The 16,936-nt window shown below is 67.1% G+C and overlaps 1 protein-coding gene across 18 annotated transcripts in view; it reads left to right on the top strand.

Annotated features, from left to right (window-relative positions):
- NCOR2 (nuclear receptor corepressor 2) overlaps positions 1–16,936 on the top strand; it is a 155,305-nt gene that overhangs the window by 43,644 nt on the left and 94,725 nt on the right. For all 18 annotated transcript variants that reach the window (XM_045845675.1, XM_045845716.1, XM_045845803.1 and 15 more), the window contains 5 exons: positions 935–1,134; positions 6,197–6,324; positions 7,995–8,172; positions 12,983–13,162; positions 16,814–16,927. In XM_045845675.1, the coding sequence (XP_045701631.1) occupies positions 1,030–1,134; positions 6,197–6,324; positions 7,995–8,172; positions 12,983–13,162; positions 16,814–16,927 (705 nt within the window). In that variant the 5' untranslated portion in view covers positions 935–1,029. The remainder of the gene's footprint in view (positions 1–934; positions 1,135–6,196; positions 6,325–7,994; positions 8,173–12,982; positions 13,163–16,813; positions 16,928–16,936) is intronic.

The raw sequence follows: 16,936 nt of genomic DNA, 5'->3' as shown, positions 1-16,936 counted from the left end.
TCCCGACGGCGGTCCACTTCCGAGGGCAGATCGCCAGTGCAGGGGCAGGGTGGCCAGCCTTGGAGGGCAGTGGTGTGTAGGAGGGCAGGGCGACGGGGCGGGGGGGCGGGGCACGGCAGGGGGCGGGGCGTGCTGTGCGCCGGGTGGTCCAGCCCTGGCCTCCGTGGCGATCGGGGACATGCGGGTGGGGGGGGCGTCCCTGCGCCATCTCGGGGAGTTGTCCGGCTGGGCGTGGGCGTCGGGAGGCTTGCTGGTGGCAGGGCCTGGGGGACACAGCTGTTCTGGGGGGCTGAGTGTGGAGGGCCCGTGGCGGCCCTGGGTGGCGGGGGGCGGAGCCGGGGCCCGCAGAGAAGGCAGCGAAGGGTCCCGGGGGAGGCGGGGGAACTGGGAGATCTCTGGGTGGAAGGGCTCCTGACTGGGGTCGGCTGGAGTGCCCCCTTCTCTCCGGGTCTCAGTCGCCCATGTGCGAGGCCAGCGGGCGTTTCTTGAGGTTCTGCCTGGCGTGGACACGGGGGGGGGGGTTTCCCTGGGAGCCTGGGGACCCGGGTGACTGTCCCCCGTGTCCTCGGAGTCCCCATCCCACTCTCCCAGCTCACGTCTGTGCCCACCTCCCGGCCCGAGTCCCACTCCCATGTCACGGTGCTGCCCTCCCGCAGGGGGCCACTGTGGGGCCGCCGTCCTGCCTTCTCTGGCTGCCCCCACCACGCCTGGCTGGGTGTTGTCGGAGAGCTTCCCCCTGTGACTCGGCGCCCGCGGGGGCCATGGCGTGAGCCCGGGTGGGCCGGGGGGGCTTGGGACACGTTGGGGGTGGGGGTGCAGCAGCGCCCCGCGGCTGGGTCTCTGAGCCTGCTGCGTGAGGGCCTCGCGCTGCTGGCCCGGCCGCGGCGCGGTGTCCTCCCCGGCTGATCTTTCTCCCCCTCTGCTTTCCTCCCAGGTGCCTGTGACCGGGCTGCCCACGAGCAGATGACGAGGACTGGCTCTTAGTCCTTGGTGGCCGACGAGAGGGAGCTTGTCCGGACCGCCCGCGCCATGTCGGGGTCCACGCAGCCCGTGGCGCAGACGTGGAGGGCCACGGAGCCCCGCTACCCGCCCCACGGCATCTCCTACCCCGTGCAGATCGCCCGATCCCACACGGTAAGGGGTGCCCAGGGCCGCCTTTGGGGACTCGTCTGTCACCGAGGTCCCTCCCCATCCCGTCCCGTCCCTCCTAGAGTCAGGGCTGGCGGGGCTCCCCGTCGCCCGGGGGAGAGGTGGGCACCTCGGCAGAGGTCACCGGCACCGCAGTTTTCCCAGGCCTGGCGGGTCTGCGGCTCCGAGTCCTCAGTGGAATTGCGTGCAAACGTGGAGCACCTGCTGTATACACTTTCCTCATAGCCCAGCCCCACCTGGGCTCCCTCCTTGCTTTACGAAGAGGGCGGTTCCTGGGAGCCACAGCCCGCTATCCCCCGCCCCCACCTCCTGGAGTTTCTTCACGGATGGTGCTTGGGCCCTGAGGTGATGAGGCCCAGCTCACGTCCTATCTCTGAGTCCTGCATCTGGGGGTCCAGGGGGCTGATTGTGCTCACGGGGCAGGGGGCCGCTTGCTGTGCAGGGAGCTGGTGCCCTTGTGCCTGGCTCTCCTAGGCTGCCCACCATCTGCCTGCCTCCCCGTGGGGCCCCACTTCCTGCTGCTGTCACCTTAGCTGTATGAGGGTGGGCCTTTGGTCCGGCTCTGTCGGTGTTTATTATTGGGCACCTCCTGTATACCATGTCCCCAGGGTTCCTGGGTGCTCCTGGCTGCTCGGCGAGGGGTGCAGGGCCCTGCAGCTGGGTGGCTGCGGCTCTGCTGACCTGTGTGTGGGTGGGTGCGTGTCCTGCTCAGCCCGTGTGGCTCCTCCGTGTGAGACACAGAAGGAATGGCGGAATGCGTCTCCGTCAGTGAGTGGGTCGGCAGGAGCCAAGGAGGGCCTGTTCCCGTCGGGGCTGCCGGACCCTGGGCTCCGGGAGGGGTGGCGGGGGCTGCCCCCGTGCCGGCCCTGCTGTGGGCGGCGCCACCTGCGTGCAGCAGTGGCGGTGGAGGGCCGGGTTCTGGCTGTGCTTGCAGGTGGGCCTGGACGCCAGGCCCTGGAAGCCCCCTTCCCCTGGCCCAGCCGTGGGCACGGGCCGAGCCTCTGACTCCAGCGTCAGCGCCGTGCGCAGGGCTCATGGGGCCCCTGCCCCGCCTGCGGGGGCTCTGTGTCCTGTTTCCGAGGTCTCTGTGGTCTTGGCTTCCCGCCCCAACAGTGCCAGGACCCTGCATCTTCCCCAGAGGGTCCTGGGGGACCCCTGGCGCCGGGGGTGTCTCAGCATGGAGGGTCCTGATGTGCCTCCCTCCTGTGGGGCTTTGTCGGGCTCAGCTCTGCCATCTCCCCCGAGTCCCCCCAGATCCCCCCAGAGCCCCCCAGCCCCCCAGGGCTCTCTGAGCTCCCCTGAGCTCCGCAGTCCTCATGCGGAACGAACGTGTTAAACTCCAAAGGCCCGCAGCACGAAGGAATCCCAGAGCTCTTGCTCCCCGCCCTGTGGCCTTGGGCAGGTTGCTGAACCTCCTGGTGCCTCAGTGTCGGAGGGCGGCGGGGAGCGCTGGCTGTGGAGCCAAACCACTCGTGGTCACGTCCTGCCTCGGCGGTGCCCCAGCTCCGGAACTCAGGGTACGGTCCTGCCTGCCTGTGCCTCGGTTTCCCCGCAGTTGGCAGAGAGGGTTTGTGAGCGGGCGAGGGTCAGCCCAGCTGGTGCTGGCAGAGGCCCTCCCCAGCCGGCTGGGCGGCTGGAACAGAGCGCTGCGATTGGATGTGATGACGACCACGTGCGGCCATTAGCTTCCGTGTCATTCCACCCCCGGGGCCCACGGTGGGCTTTTCCTCTCCCAGAGCGGGGCCAGCCTTCTCCGTGAGTGTTCCTGGCTCTCCAGGCCGCGGGGCTCCGGCCCAGTGCCCTGGTGCCGCTCCCGTGGTCTCGCGCAAGCAGCTCGGCGAAGGCGGAGAGCCGCGGCCGTGGCCCTGAGCCAGCGGCACGTGACGGGCCGGGCAGAGCCTGGCGCTGGCCTTGGGTCGGCTGACTTCTGCCCCAGACCGGGGCTTATCAGACGCTGCGGGAAACTCCCGTCGGTTCGGTTTGCAGTCTCTCACCGACCGATGCTCGGTCCTGCCGCGCCTGACCCAGTTGGTGGACGCGGGGGCTCCCCGCTGAGGCCAGCAGGACACGTGCCGGCTGTGCGCCCAGGGTGGGGGGGAGGGGCGGTCGTTGGATGAGCAGGAAAGGGTCAGAACGCAGACGTCCGCTGCGCCCGCCTGGGGCCTGCGGTGTCGTAGACCTCACGGGGAGCAGCGCTGCCCCGGGCCTGGGAGCCTGCCCGCCTGGCCACAGCGGGCCCCTCGCAGGAGAGTGGGGGGGGGTGGGATGCCGGATCCTTTGCCTGTACCCCGAATGCCACCTGGGGTGGCCTCTCCCTTAGCTTTATGGTTCCTCCTGCTTTGGGAACGGCCCCAAGGGATGGCGTGGTCTCCCAGAGCCAGCCCGTTGGGAACCCCCATGCTGGGAACACCGCTCACTCACTCCCTCACTCCCTCCCTCACTCCCTCATTCACTCCCTCATTCACTCTTCCTCCCTCCCTCTCTCATTCACTCATTCACTCACTCTCACTCCCTCCCTCCCTCCTTCACTCATTCACTCACTCATTCATTCAGCAAACACTTACCAGGCGTCTCTTCTCCGCCCCGGAAACGCAGCTGTGAACAGAACGGAAGCACCTCTGCCTCCCGGCACTGATGTTCTTGTGGGGGGTCTGAGAGCAGGGGCGGCGGGGGGGGCGGGACGGCCGAGGCTGGGGGGTTCCTAACCGAGTAGCGAGCTCAGGGAAGGAGGTCTGACTGACAAGCTGACATCGGAGTGGGAACCTGGAGGCAGCCACAGACAGGGGCAGCCATGTGGCATCTGCCTAGAGAATGTTCCAGGCAGGGGACGACAGCATGTGCAAAGGCCCTGAGGCGGGAGCCGCCTTGGCTGTGACCCTTGTCACTCCAGGAGGGACCCGGAGCGGACTGAGCTCTTCCTTTCCCTGCTCCGATGTCTCCTCAGCCCCTCCTGGGGTGGGGGGGCCTTTCTCCCACCCCGGCCGCAGAGAGGGTTCTCTTCCCAGCATAGCCTCCCTCATGCGTCTCAGAACCTCCTGGCTCCTTGCCCGGTGGCCCAGGCCAGTTCCTTGGCCTCAGAGTTCTCGTGCCGGGGGCTACGGGGTTGCCGTAGGCGTTAAGTGAATTAGTACAGAGAAAGCATTGGGTGGCAGGGGCACACATGTGATCACAGTGAACCCCACCTCGGGTCAGACCTTCCTGGGGGCTCCCCAGTTCTCCTTCCTATAGAGCAGGGGCGTCAAACTCGTTGTCACCGGGGGCCACATCGGCCTTGTGGTTGCCTTCAAAGGGCCAAATGTAATTTTGGGGCTGTATACATGTAACTACTCCGTAACAGTTTAGTGAGATCTCGGCGCCGTCCCGGGGGTAGAAACAGGTGCCGGGCCGGATAAAATCAGGTGCCGGGCCAGACGCGCCCGCGGGCCTCGTGTCTGCCACCTGCGCTGTAGGGCTTCTGGGTGCCCTGGGCGTCCCCGGGCTGTGCCCTGACACCAGCTTCGGGGCCCTTATGCCGCTTGCCTCTTCCCGCCGCCCCCTTGCTGGGCAGCCGCGGGCACCATGGAGCCCAGGCCTCCCCAACTCCCCCCCTCCCCCAGGACGTCCCTGCGTGCGCCCTGCCGAGCGGCTCGTTCTCCTTTTGTGCGCAAGAGCCAGCGGGAGACGCTTCCTCCTGGCAGACTGCACGGCTCGCTGATTCCTGCTCACACCTGTGTGTGTGCGTGCGTGTGTGTGTGTGTGCGCGCGAGAGTTTTTGCCTGGCAGCCTTGCCGGCATGATCCCCGAGGCCGCCCCCCCCACCCCCCCTTGAGCCCTTTCTTCTTCCTTCTCCCCCGCCTCCCCGGCCGCCTCCCCTTTGCCAACACCTGGCACTTTGTGCCAGATGCCCCGCGGGGCAGGGGCGGGGGGAGCCCTCCTCTGCAGTCTGGAAGCTGCCTGGGCCTCGGGGGAGGCCCTTGGAAAGTGAAGGGGGGTGAGAGGTGGGAAGCACAGGGGCCTCCTTCCATGTGGGTCAGTCACCCGTTTCAGAGATGAGGAGACTGAAGCTCCGCGTGTTTGAATGACAGACGGAGGCCTCCAGCCCGCAGCCCTGTTGCTGTGTCGGGCGGCCCTGGAAGGCCCTCCCTGCAGTGTCTCTGGGCGCCGAGGGCGCCCCCAGTTCTCAGGCTCTCTAGCCTCTGGCCTCCCGGCCTCTTGCACGCCTGTCCGGCGTGTCAAACACACACCTCCTCAGCACACCTCCCTGGTGTCATCAGGTTCTCTTTGTAGAAACAGCTGCCGAAAATAAGCCAGATAGCAAAGGGAAGACTAGATTTGTATGGGAAATCGGGAGAGTTCAGACAGGTGCCAACAGGAAAGTAAATCGCTGGCACTTCCACTCTGCCCTGCGCCTCGCCTGTGTCAGACATCACCAATCGATTGCCACACTCCACCACTGAGTGTTCGCGGCAGACAGAACTGATCGATTTGTTCGGGGCCCTTGGGAAGCCCGCCCTGCGTCTCGTGTGAAAGACTTGCTTTGTGTTTCAGAACACTGACAACCGGGCGCCTGTGATTTGTTACCGTTGGGTTTTTCCTGGATAATAGTGGGAAACGATGGCCGTTTACCGGCGGGGGAGGGTTTCTTTTCATCTGACCTTCGTCTCCTGACTGTGGCCTCTGTTTGCACGTGGGACCCACACTGGGGGGCTTTTGCTTCGTTTCGGAGCCTGGTCCGTGAGCCCCACAGACGGACCCTCGCCGCCCCAGGCAGATGCCGTGCTGTCGCTTAGTGCCCAGGCGGACATCAGGCTGCAGCGTGTCCCCAGGCGTCCCTGCGAACACGCAGCCTCGGTTGTCCGTTCTGGGAAATGGGCAGAGTCCCAGAGCCAGGCGAGGCCCCAAGCCCGCGTGGAGCTGGCCCAGCGTGCCTTAGCTGGATGGGCCCTGGCAACACCCTCTGGCCACGCTGGGCCTCGAGGGCCGGCGAGGGTGTGTGTGGGGAGGGTCCTGCCTCGTGGGTGGGGCCACACCGGCTCCGGGGCCCCGCTCACACCGCCGCCCCCCGCAGGACGTCGGGCTGCTCGAGTACCAGCACCACCCCCGGGACTACGCCTCCCACCTGTCGCCCGGCTCCATCATCCAGCCCCAGAGGAGGCGGCCCTCCCTGCTGTCCGAGTTCCAGCCCGGGAATGAGAGGTGAGGAGGGGCTCCCGTGCCTGCCCAGAGCCCCGGGGCCCTTTCCCAGGTGGGGACGTGGGGGTCCATGGAGGGGCAGGGGCTCGCAGGACCGGCGTCACAGCGGGGTGCCGGGCTGTGTGGGTCGCCCTTGTCCTTGGGGCTACGGCGGAGATGCGCAGGCAGGAACCACGTGTCCCTCCCCTGGACTTCCGGCCGTGGAGGTGCGGCAGTCTCCGGGGGTGTGGCCCAGGCAGGAGGGGGTGACCTCTGAGATGTGGGGGAGCAGTCTTCTGGGTGGCTGGTCGGGAGGGCCACGCCCACACCTCGTCCCCCTCTGTCGGCCCGTTCTCTGAGGTCTCTTCCGCCCCTCGGCCGGCAGACCAGGCCCCGCGGCGTCCGCCTGCTGCGGGGCCGGCCCAGCGTTCCCTGAACCCCGGTGGGAGGGGAGGAGCCTGGTCCCCGGTGGGGCAGCGCGGGGACCCCAGCGAGAGGAAGGCCAGGGCCAGGGCAGCGCCCCTCAACGCCCCAGAGGATAGTGGCACGATCGCTCAGAGCCCGAGTGCCCAGTGGGGCTGGTGGCGCGCGCGCGCGCGCACACACACACACACACTCACTGGGTGACCCCAGGCGTGGCAGGTGACCTGCCACCTACAGGGTGGGGTGGCGGGAAAGGCCTCTGGGAGGAGGGACTCCGGGTTGATGAGCAGCCGGCCGGGCAGAGCTGGGCGACGGCGTCCCGGCCCAGGCAGGCGGGGGCCCACGGCAGGAACAGGCCCCAGGGCAGGGAGCCTGGAGGCCGGAGAGAGCAGCCGACTGCGGCGGGAGGGTGTGCGTCAGGGGGACCGTGGAAGGGTTTTAGGGTCAGAGGCACAGGGTGTGACTTCCATTCTAGGCCCCGCCAGGCTGTGCGAGGCGATTGGAGGGGGTGGGGGGACCGCCGAGACTAGCTTGGCCCTGAGGCCCATCCCACTGACGCGCCAGCTCCGTGCTGAGGCCTGGAGATCGCGGGACAGCCAGTGTTTGTGCGGGCTCTGTCCCGGGTCACTGGGAGAGGCGCTGACCTGACCAGCATTTCGGCAGGGGCCGTGGGGCTGTGCGGGCGTCTGGGCGCCGCTGTGGGCGCTCCGGCAAGGCCTCGGCCTCTGCAGGGCTGTTTCCTCTTTGCAGCCTGGGCTGGGGGTGGGGGTGGGAGTGGGGAGCCAGTCAGGAGCGACCTGGCCATCCGAGGCTGTCTCTGCACCGGGTGGCTCCCGTAGCAGGAGGCAGGGCCTTGGCTGAGCAGCAGGAGAGCTGCGATCGGCTGGTGATGTCTGCCCTGGGTGACGTCACGACACGCAGGTGACGCCATGTGTGCTAGGCCCACGGTGCCTTTCGGACTTGACTGTGCCGCACATGGCCTGGGATCTCGTTTACGTGCAGGGTCTGACTGGGCGGGTCTGGGGCTCCGGGTGGGGGGAGGGGGCGATGCTTCTGGGGCGGGGCCGCGCCCCGGAGCGAGAGTGCGCGGAGTCCGGCTGCGTTGCTCCCCGTAGATGAAGTCAGCGAGTGTTGACTCGGGGGGAAGGCCAGTCCGGGTCTCCGTCCTGCCTGCCCTGGGTGACCCCCACGGGGCTGAGGAGGGCACGGTGCCCAGCGGCGCTCAGCGGGGAGGGCCAGAGCCCTGACGCCTGTGCCCTGGCCTTCCGCAGGTCCCAGGAGCTGCACCTGAGGCCCGAGCCGCACGCGTACCTGCCCGAGCTGGGCAAGGCGGATATGGAGCTCCTGGACAGCAAGCGCCCGCGCCTGGAGCTGCTGCCCGACCCCCTGCTGCGGCCCTCGCCCGTGCTGGCCGCCGGCCCGCCGGGGGGCTCCGAGGACCTGTCCAAGGTAAGGCCTGGTGTCGGCCGGGAGCCCCCGAGGATCCTGGCTTCTGCTGTGACTGGGCTGCTGGCGGGGGCAAGAGGGGGCCTGCCTCGGGGAGGGGGGGTGCGGGGCAGGAAGCACGGGCCGAGGCTGTGGGTGGGGCCGAGCACTGGGAGGAGGGCTGGGGACTGGGGCGGCTCTGGGGCTGTTTCTCGGCTGGAGAGGGACAGCTTCCACCTGCGCAGGTCCAGACTGCAGGCCCCCCACTGCTGAGAGCCCTTTGGGTTCACTCTTGAGAAGAGAAGGTTGCGCTGAGATGCCGGCGCCCAGGTCCGGCACCTGTGCTTTGCTGCTGGGAGGTGGGCGGGGCGGATGCTGCTTTCCCCGTGAAGCTCAGGACGGCGGAGTCTGCAGGCCGTGGGGCCTCCATTTACACAGACAGAGCCAGTGGGGGGGTGCCCGTGGAGGGATCCCTTGGCTGTCCCCAGGGTCACCCGGCTGCCTGGGGTGAGGCGGGGACGGCCCAGGGGACACGCTCGTCGTCCTCGATCGGCTGCGTGACGGCTGTCCCTGCCGTGCGTGCCCAGCAGTTCCCTGGGGCTTCTTCGCGACCACGGGGACACGCACGAGCTCCTGAACGGCCTCCCGGCTGCCGGGTGAGGTCAGCGCTCATCATGCCGCCGCACGGGTGGGGGCGGCTGGGAACTGGGGGCCGGGGGTGGGGGAGGGAGGCGGCCCCCTTGGGCGCCTGCTGGGTCGTCTTCTCTGCCTGACGCCGGGTGGGATGGGATGGCGGGATTTCAGGCGAGGCGGGTCCTTTATTGGGGAGCCGGCAGGGAAGGGGCGGTCCCGTGGTGGCAGGGGTGGCGGTGACAAGCTACCGTCGGGCCAGTGCTGGCTGTGTGTCGTGCTCAGTCCCGTGACGGCCGACCTGCGACCCCCTATTTTATAGACAGAGTCCCAGGCTCAGCGGAAGCCGCTTGCCCATGGCCGTGGGGAGGTGGGGGAGGGGCTGTCCCTCTGTGGCCCCCCCTCTGGTCTCCGGAGGGGGCCGGTGTTTCCTGCAGTGGGTCTTGGGCAGGTAGGGATGGGTGTGAAGGGGGCATGGGGCCACGCTGGCGAGGCTGCGCTTCCTCCCAGGACCGGGGCCCCCAGGGCACTGTGCCCCCCGCACCAGTGTCCGGTCTGCCCTGAGAAGGGGCCAGTGGTTGTGTCTGCCCTGCCCGCCCCCCCAGAATGGCTCTTCAGAATGGGGACTTGGCCTGTGGGTCTTGAGGAGCGGCCACGCGTCATGTGGCTCGGAGTCTAGGTGCCTGTCCCTGTTCTCCTCCCGGTTCCCTGGGGGACTCCCTCTCTGTCCGTGGGTCTTTCTCTGTGTGTGTGTGTGTGTGTGTGTGTCTGTCTTCTCGTCCTGGACCTGGGGTGGGCGGGGCCGGCCCAGGGGCCGGCTGCTGTGGTCACTCCAGGCTGCGGGCGGCGCTGCGGGCGAGGGAGGCAGCCGGGGCACCACTCCGAGGGGGCGTGGTCAGCTGTGTTTGCGTCTGTCTGCCTTGTGGAATTCAGCTGGGGCTGGAGGCAGGAGTGTGATGGGATTTATTTTTTATTGACGCTGCCGCCCCCACCCCCTGCCCCCAGCGGTGTTTCTTTTTCCTGTGAAAACGTTGTTTTCCAACACTCCCCTGTCCTGGGGCCCCTGGAGTCCTGCGGTGGGGAGGTGTCCTTTGGAAGTCACCGCACGCTGGGGACTTCGGACTCATCGCAAGCAGACTGTGTGTGAGAGCGTCATCATCCGCCGGGGCTCTGTGGGCCGGCAGGGGCGGAAAACCCATGTTGGGCTGACTTGCGTCCCGGCTCATGGAACCGACCTCGGGCTGGCCGGCTTCAGGCACAGCTGAATCCAGGCGATGTGATGATCTCTCAGGCCCCCGGCTCAGCGTAGTTCTTGGTCCTGCCTGCCACCTTCCCTGTGGTCCTGGAGTGCTCGACGCGCTGGGCCTTCCTCCTCGCACGCTCAAGGCCGTGGGTCCAGCCCACAGCTGTCGCTCCTCCTGCCTTCCGGTGACCTGTGCCTGAGCTGGAAGGCGTCGTTGTGATGAGGGGTTGGGGGGCACTGGGTGCTGGGCGCGGCCCCACCCGCCTCTCCGGCCCTGAGCCTTTGGCTGCCTGTGTCTTCAGTTCTGCGCCGAGAGCTTCCCTGTTCTCCGCCGGCCTGCGTGTTTACACCCAGGGCCTCTGACAGGGAGAAGGGTGCCGGCGGCTACCTGGCGGCGGCGGGGGCATCGGCAGGGGCATGCTGTTTTCCTCCTGTGGCTGTGGGCAGCCGCCGCCTGAGAACCACCGGAGGGAGGCCCCGTGCCGCCAGGGCCCTCGGCCCCGTTCCTGGAAAACTCGGCACCGGAGAGAAGGTGGTATTCCCTGCCCTCCCTGGTGCGCGGCAGCCCGGAGCCAACCGCGTCAGGTGGGGGTCGAGGCTGACCGTGAACAAGGCGTGTGGTACACTCGCAGTGTTGTGCCGCCGCCACCCCTGTCCAGTTCCAGAACGTTCTCATCACCCCAAAAAGAAACCCCACACCCACCTGCAGTCACTCCCCAGCCCCGCCCCCCAGCCCCTGGCACCACGGGTCTGCTTTCCGTCCCTGCGGGTCTGCCTGGCCTGGACGTCCCCTGTCAGTAGCGTCACACGCTGCGTGACCTCTGTGTCTGGCGCCGGTCACGCAGCATCGCGTCCTTGGGGTCATCCGTGGGGCCGCAGGTGTCTGCCTTTCGCTCTTGTTGTTGTTCGTTGGTGGTTGTTGGAGCCGTCTTTTGGTTTAGGGGTGGACTGCGTTTAACTCACCGGTTTGGCGGTGGAAGCGCCCACTTGTGCGTCTCGGGTGGGAATAAAAGCGCAGCCTGAAGGAACCCTGAGAAGCACCCACTGAGGAAGACAGCTCGTTCCCCGCCCCCCGAATTTACGGGGAAGTCCCCGCCCCCGCTCCCTGCGGTTCCTGGCAGTTGCCAGTCGCTGCATCTGACGTGCTGCCAGCCTCGGGGACGGAAACCTTCCTTCTGCTGATGTTGCTCCTGAGAATCACACCCAGGCTGGGCTCGCCGTTCCGGGTGTCCTGGCCTGGAGCCTGTCTGCCCACGGCCCTTGTCCGTGTCCTGTTATCGCCCTTCCTGCTCCCGGTGGGAGACCTATCCCGCAGCTGCTGGTGCTCCTGGGCTCCCGGAGCCGGTCCCGCCCACCACTGGGTTCCCAGGACCCTGAGAGATGAGTGAGGCTGCGGGGAGACCCCCACGTGCCTAGGGAGGGGCGGGGCCAGTCTCCCTTAGGGGTGGGAAGGGCTGGACAGGAGGGTGGGTCTGATTTCAGCTGCTGGGGAGGTGTGGGGTTGGACCCTCTGGGCCGAGGGGACGGCTCGTGCAAAGGCTCCGATGTGCCAGGACGCGGGAGCTGCTTCTGCTTCGGTGTGGGAGGGGGCCAGGTGCCCACAGTCCTTGTGTCCCGGGCTGGGGTGGGGGGAGTTGGCAGCCCCTGGGGCTGCAGTTGTCTCAGGGAATAATGTGTCCTCTGTCCTCCGGTGCAGCTGCTGAGGCGGTGGGGGAGGCAGCAGCCTGGATCGCCTCCCGGGGCCTCCCCTGCCAGCAGCTGCCGGCCTGGCCTTGAGGGCCGCACGGCGTGGGGGGCGGGGCGGGGTCCACCTGCGCTGCCGGGCCCGGAGCCGGGGTGTGGGGGTGGGAGCGGCCAGCCAGCGCGGACTAGGCCTTCGAGTGCCAGGCCCTGAGCCAAGCGCCCTGTGCATGTGAACGCATTCAAGCCACACTACGGGCCGGAGGTGGGAACTGTCCCGCAGAGCAGATGTGGAAACTGAGGCGGGGGTTGGAGCGTGATCTGCCTGAGGTCCCGGAGCTGGGAGGTGGCACAGGGGACCGGGATTTGAACCCAGGGCTTCGAGGGTGAGTGCTAACGAACTTCAGTTGGTGGGATGGCGTCGAGGAGAAGCCCACCACAGGGTTCCCTTGTTGGTTTAACGCGTTTTTAAAAACGGGTTTAGCACACAGAGCGTGTCGCTCACTGGAGGAAAAGCAGGGACGTGCTGGCGAACCCAGAGGAGGCCGTGGAATTGGCCCCGTGCCCCGCTGGGCACCCAGGGCACCCCTGTTGCCTGCGTGCGTGCGTCACGTTCTTTAGGTTCCGTGTGTGTGTGTGTGTGTGTGTGTGTGTGTGTGTGTTTCCTGCACATCCACGTGCCTGTGATCCGTGCACAATGCCCTGTGACTGGCTGGTTCCAGCCGGTGTTCTCCGAGGGTCAGCGGGGGCGGGGCCTTGGGGGGCGGGGGCGGAGGGTCCTGCGCCTGCGTTTGAGGAGTGCGGTTGAGTGGGCGGGGTGAGGGGGGGTGAGAGGGGCGTGCCCGGGGGGCGGGACCAGGGAGCCTTCGCTGCTCTGGGGAGGCTGGGAGGCCCTTCCTGGAGGAGGGTAGGAGGGCTCTGACCTTTGCTCAGTGAGCCACGTGGGGGAAGGGCGCCCCTGGCCCGGGGCCCAGTGAGGACAAAGGCAGGGAGGCAGGGCTGGTAAGCAGCCTGGGGACGCGACTGGACGTGGGGCTGTGGTGACAGATGTCCAGTGTGCTGGGGCTCAGAGTCAGGCCTGGAAGCGCGGGGTGCCTGCTTCTGTAAATAAAGTTTTATTGGCACACAGCCACGTCCGTTTGTTGACACACTGTCCGCGGCGGCTTTCCTGACCCTGCAGCGGAGCTGAGCGGTGTTTGTAGGGACCCTGCGGCCGCAAGGCCGGCAGGATTCACTGGGGCACCTCACGCCGACCCTGTGCCCGTGTCCTCCCCGCCACAGGACCGCAGCCTGACGGGCAAGCTGGAGCCCGTGTCCCCTCCCAGCCCCCCGCACGCCGACCCCGAGCTGGAGCTGGTGCCTCCGCGGCTGTCCAAGGAGGAGCTGATCCAGAGCATGGACCGCGTGGACCGCGAGATCACCATGGTGGAGCAGCAGATCTCCAAGCTGAAGAAGAAGCAGGTGAGGGGGCGGGGGCCGGGGGCGGGGCCGGGGGCGGGGGGGCGGCTCCGAGTTTCCGGTCCGGCAGCCATGGCTGAGATGACAGTATTATCCGGGGCGGCCATGCGCGTGCGCGCTGAGCACGGCCCACGTGCGAGCTCGTCTGCACGTGCTGAACGTGTGTGGGCCAGGGCGCTGCTCCGCGCGGCGCCGTGCGGGCCGACGGAACCCTCCGCCGTCGTCGGCGTGTTCTGTGTCTGCACCATCCAAGGTGGGGCCACTGGAAATGTGCTTTGTGTGGCTGAGGAGCTGAGCTTTTGATTTAGTTTGGTTTCAGTTAAGTGAAACTGACCCCGGGAGAGCCTTTTGGCCTCGGTGCTGGACGTCTCGGATGGGCGGGCAGGGGGAGGTCAGGTTCCCGCTCCGTCCCTGCTGCTTCCCTTCCTGCCTCATTGTCCTCGTCCCCGCCGCGGGGGACGTGTCGCGGGACTCTGGCCCTGGCCCTGGCATCTGACTGGGCTGGGCCTCCGGGCTCTGCCTCTGTTTCCTTGTCTGTAAAATGGGCACAGACAGGACGCGCGCGCCCCCCCCCCCCATAGGTTGTGAGGAGGGAGCAGGTTGTGTGCCGAGGAATTAATCCTCAGAGTGAGTGTTGACACTGAAGTTAATATAAATATTTACATCGGTTTTATGATTTCAATTTTAATATTGATATAAAATTAATACTCTGCCTTTTGTCAGATTTTACATGTGACCCTCCCTGGCCCTTCAGGTCTCTGCTCAGCGGCCCCCACCCCAGGCAGCCCCCCTTCCCTGCCCTTCGTGGAGCCCTCACGCCCTCCCTCCTCCCTCCCCTGTCCCTGGCCCGAAAACCCAGCCCAGCCGGGCATGGTGCCTGCTTTTTGTAAATAAAGTTTTATTGGCACACAGCCACATCGGTTGGTTGACACAGCGTCCGTGGCAGCTTTAATATGATGTCAGAGTTGAGGGGTCCCCACAGAGACCCTGCAGCCAGCAAAGCCGAAAGCATTTACCACCTGGGCCTTCACAGGACACATTCACTGCCCCCTCCCCTGTCGCCCTGCCGATGTCGTGGCCGTGTGGATTATTCCACGTTCTGCTTTGCTGTGGTCTTCTCCCCAAGACCGAGTGGGAGGTCCTTGTCCCTCACCCGCTTGCCGCTGTGCCCCTGGCAGTGCCAGAACGGAGTGGGTGCTCGTGAAAACCTGTTGGTAGAGTCAGGGTGACACTCCTGTCACCCGGGCCCGTCGGGGTGGTGCCTGGGGTCAGGGTCACACCTGGCTGTGTCCAGGTAAGGAGCATAGACTCCTGTGGGGTCCAGGGCCCGCCCCGGCCACCATGGGCAGCCGCGGCATGAGGCTGGTGAGAGGAGCCCCCGGGGAGGCCATCCGGGGCCCCGTGAGTGGGCTTCGAAGGACATACAGAGGGAGGCAGGGCACCGGGGCTGTTGCCGGCATGGACGGGTGGGCCTTGGGGGCAGCCCAGCAGCTGGGCCTGCTGGGGAGGCTCAGCCAGCTGCCCCGGACCTTGGGGGAGATGGGCGGGTCTCCAAGATGGCGGCCCAGGCCTCACCTTTCGCTCCGCCAGACCCGGCTTTGGGAGGGGCTGCCTCGGGAGGGGCTGTGCGCACGCGCGTGCCTGCGGCCGGAGGCCAGGTGGCTCACCCAGCCCTCAACAGTTAGATTTCTTAAAAATTCCATTTTGGCTTTTTTTCTTTACTAAAATGCACGTAACATGAGATCGCTGATGGTAGTAGGAGCCGGCCAGCGGTGTGGAACACACTCACGGCGTCGCACCACCACCGCCACCGCCTCTGTCTGGTCCCAGGACATTCGGGTCACCCTGGAAAGGAGGTTCCAGACTCCCCGGCAGCCGCTCCCCGATCCCCCTCCCCTGCCCCAAGGCGCTAGTCTGCCCTTTGTGGATTCGCCTCCCGGACGTCCCACATGAGTGGCGTCCTGCCCTGTGCGGCCTCTGTGTCTGGCGTCTCTCACGCAGCACCGTGTCCTCACGGTCCGTCCGCGCTGTAGCCGGCGTCGGCTGAGCCGTGTTCCACCGTGTGGGCGGACCGCACGTGTTCCTCGTTCACTGACCGGCGGGCACCTGGGGTCTTCTGCCTTGTGACCATCGTGGGTGGAGCTCACCGGGGGCCTGTGTGTCCAGGTTCCTGTTGGAGCAGCTGCTGTTATGAATTCGTTCCCGCACACCCCGGGGGCTGGACTGCTGGGCCAGGCTGTTGTCCGCGGCCGCCGCCCCATTTTCCGTTCCCGTCGGCAGTGCACAAGGTGTCCCGGTTTGTTCACACCCTCGCCAAGTGCCGCCTCGCTGTGGGTGCAGAGTGGTGACCCCTGTGGCTTCGTTTGCACCCGGTAGCCAGCTTTTATCAAGCTGCCCAGCAGTGCTTCCTGTGTGTCATCTCCTGTGACCCTTGGGACAGCCCTATGAGGCCAGCACGGTTACTCCTGCGTCCTCTGGGGCTGGCGTGGGGTCCGAGAGATTGAGGGACTTGCCCGAGGCCACAGAGCTGGGCGGCCGCAGACCCGAGGTTTGCACTTGGGCCTGGCCGCGACCTCGGTCCCCTTCCGAGCCGGGTCCCTGTGGTACCTCTCCTCGGTGCCCCGGGGAAGGACCCCTGCCCTGACAGGTGAGATCCTCCACCCACCCTCTCTGGCTGTGTGCTGCTTCCCCTTCGTGTGTTTACACATTTTCGGAGGTATCTTGAGGCTGTGCCAGATGCAGACGGCCCTTCTGGAAGCCACCGCCAGGGGGCGCTGTGGGGCTGGGGCAGCGGGGCTCCACCTGCCTGGCCTTCGGGCCTCCAGGAACCAGAACCGGGGTTTCTGGCCCTTTCTGCATCGCTCTCTCTCGGCTGTCCCTTCGGGTTCACAGCGGGTTGCCCCACGGGCACGGGCAGGCTGTGCGAGCACGGTGAGCCGAGCGTGCTGTTTTAAGCTGCCTGGTCTTGTCTTTCCCTTTTGGCACCAAACAGACGGCAGCGTGAGGGAAGAACTTTATGGAGCTGGGGACAGGCCCTGTGTGGACACCACGGGGCAGTGGTCATGGTGGCGATGATGGGAGATTGCTCAGTACCAAGTGCTGAGTGCTTTGCCCGCTCTAGGGCAGGAGACCAAATTGCACCCACTCTGCAGATGAGCAGAGCGAGGCCAGAGAAGGCCCCACGGCAGGGATGTAGCCGGACTAGGGTCCCCGCCCGCACAGCGTGGCTCCAGAGGGTGCACAGCCCCTCCCGGGGATGATGGTCCCGGTGCTGGTGCCGGGCAGTGACAGCTGGCGTGCAGCGCGCTCTGGCCTGGGCCGCACGGGCACTGGCTCGCCCTCTCCTCCCGTGGCCCCGTCCCGCAGGAGGAGAAACGGAGGTGCAGCAGGGTCACGCTGCTCGCTCACGTTCCCCACGCTGCTCCGTCCTGCAGAGCTGGAGGCTGCCGCTGGCTCTGCAGGGGGAGCTGGGGCCCCTCCAGGGCTCGGAGTCCCCGCGGGTGACTCAGAGGAAATGGTTAGCAGCCTGACTTCCTGTGCGCGGCCACCAGCCCGGCGTGCGCGGGGGCCGCCCCTCTGCCGTGGGGGTGCCGCCACCCCTCCTTCCGCCGCCGGCGGCGGCGCGCTCACCGCCACGCTCTGTCCTTCCCACAGCAACAGCTGGAGGAGGAGGCCGCCAAGCCGCCCGAGCCCGAGAAGCCCGTGTCGCCGCCGCCCATCGAGTCGAAGCACCGCAGCCTGGTGCAGATCATCTACGACGAGAACCGGGTAGGCGTC

The sequence above is a fragment of the Phyllostomus hastatus genome, unplaced genomic scaffold, assembly GCF_019186645.2.
Source record: "Phyllostomus hastatus isolate PE091 unplaced genomic scaffold, TTU_PhHast_1.1 phas_contig_1162, whole genome shotgun sequence".
Lineage (NCBI taxonomy): Eukaryota > Metazoa > Chordata > Mammalia > Chiroptera > Phyllostomidae > Phyllostomus > Phyllostomus hastatus.
Note: the sequence above shows the minus strand (reverse complement) of the source record. Positions and strands in the feature narration are given on the sequence as shown.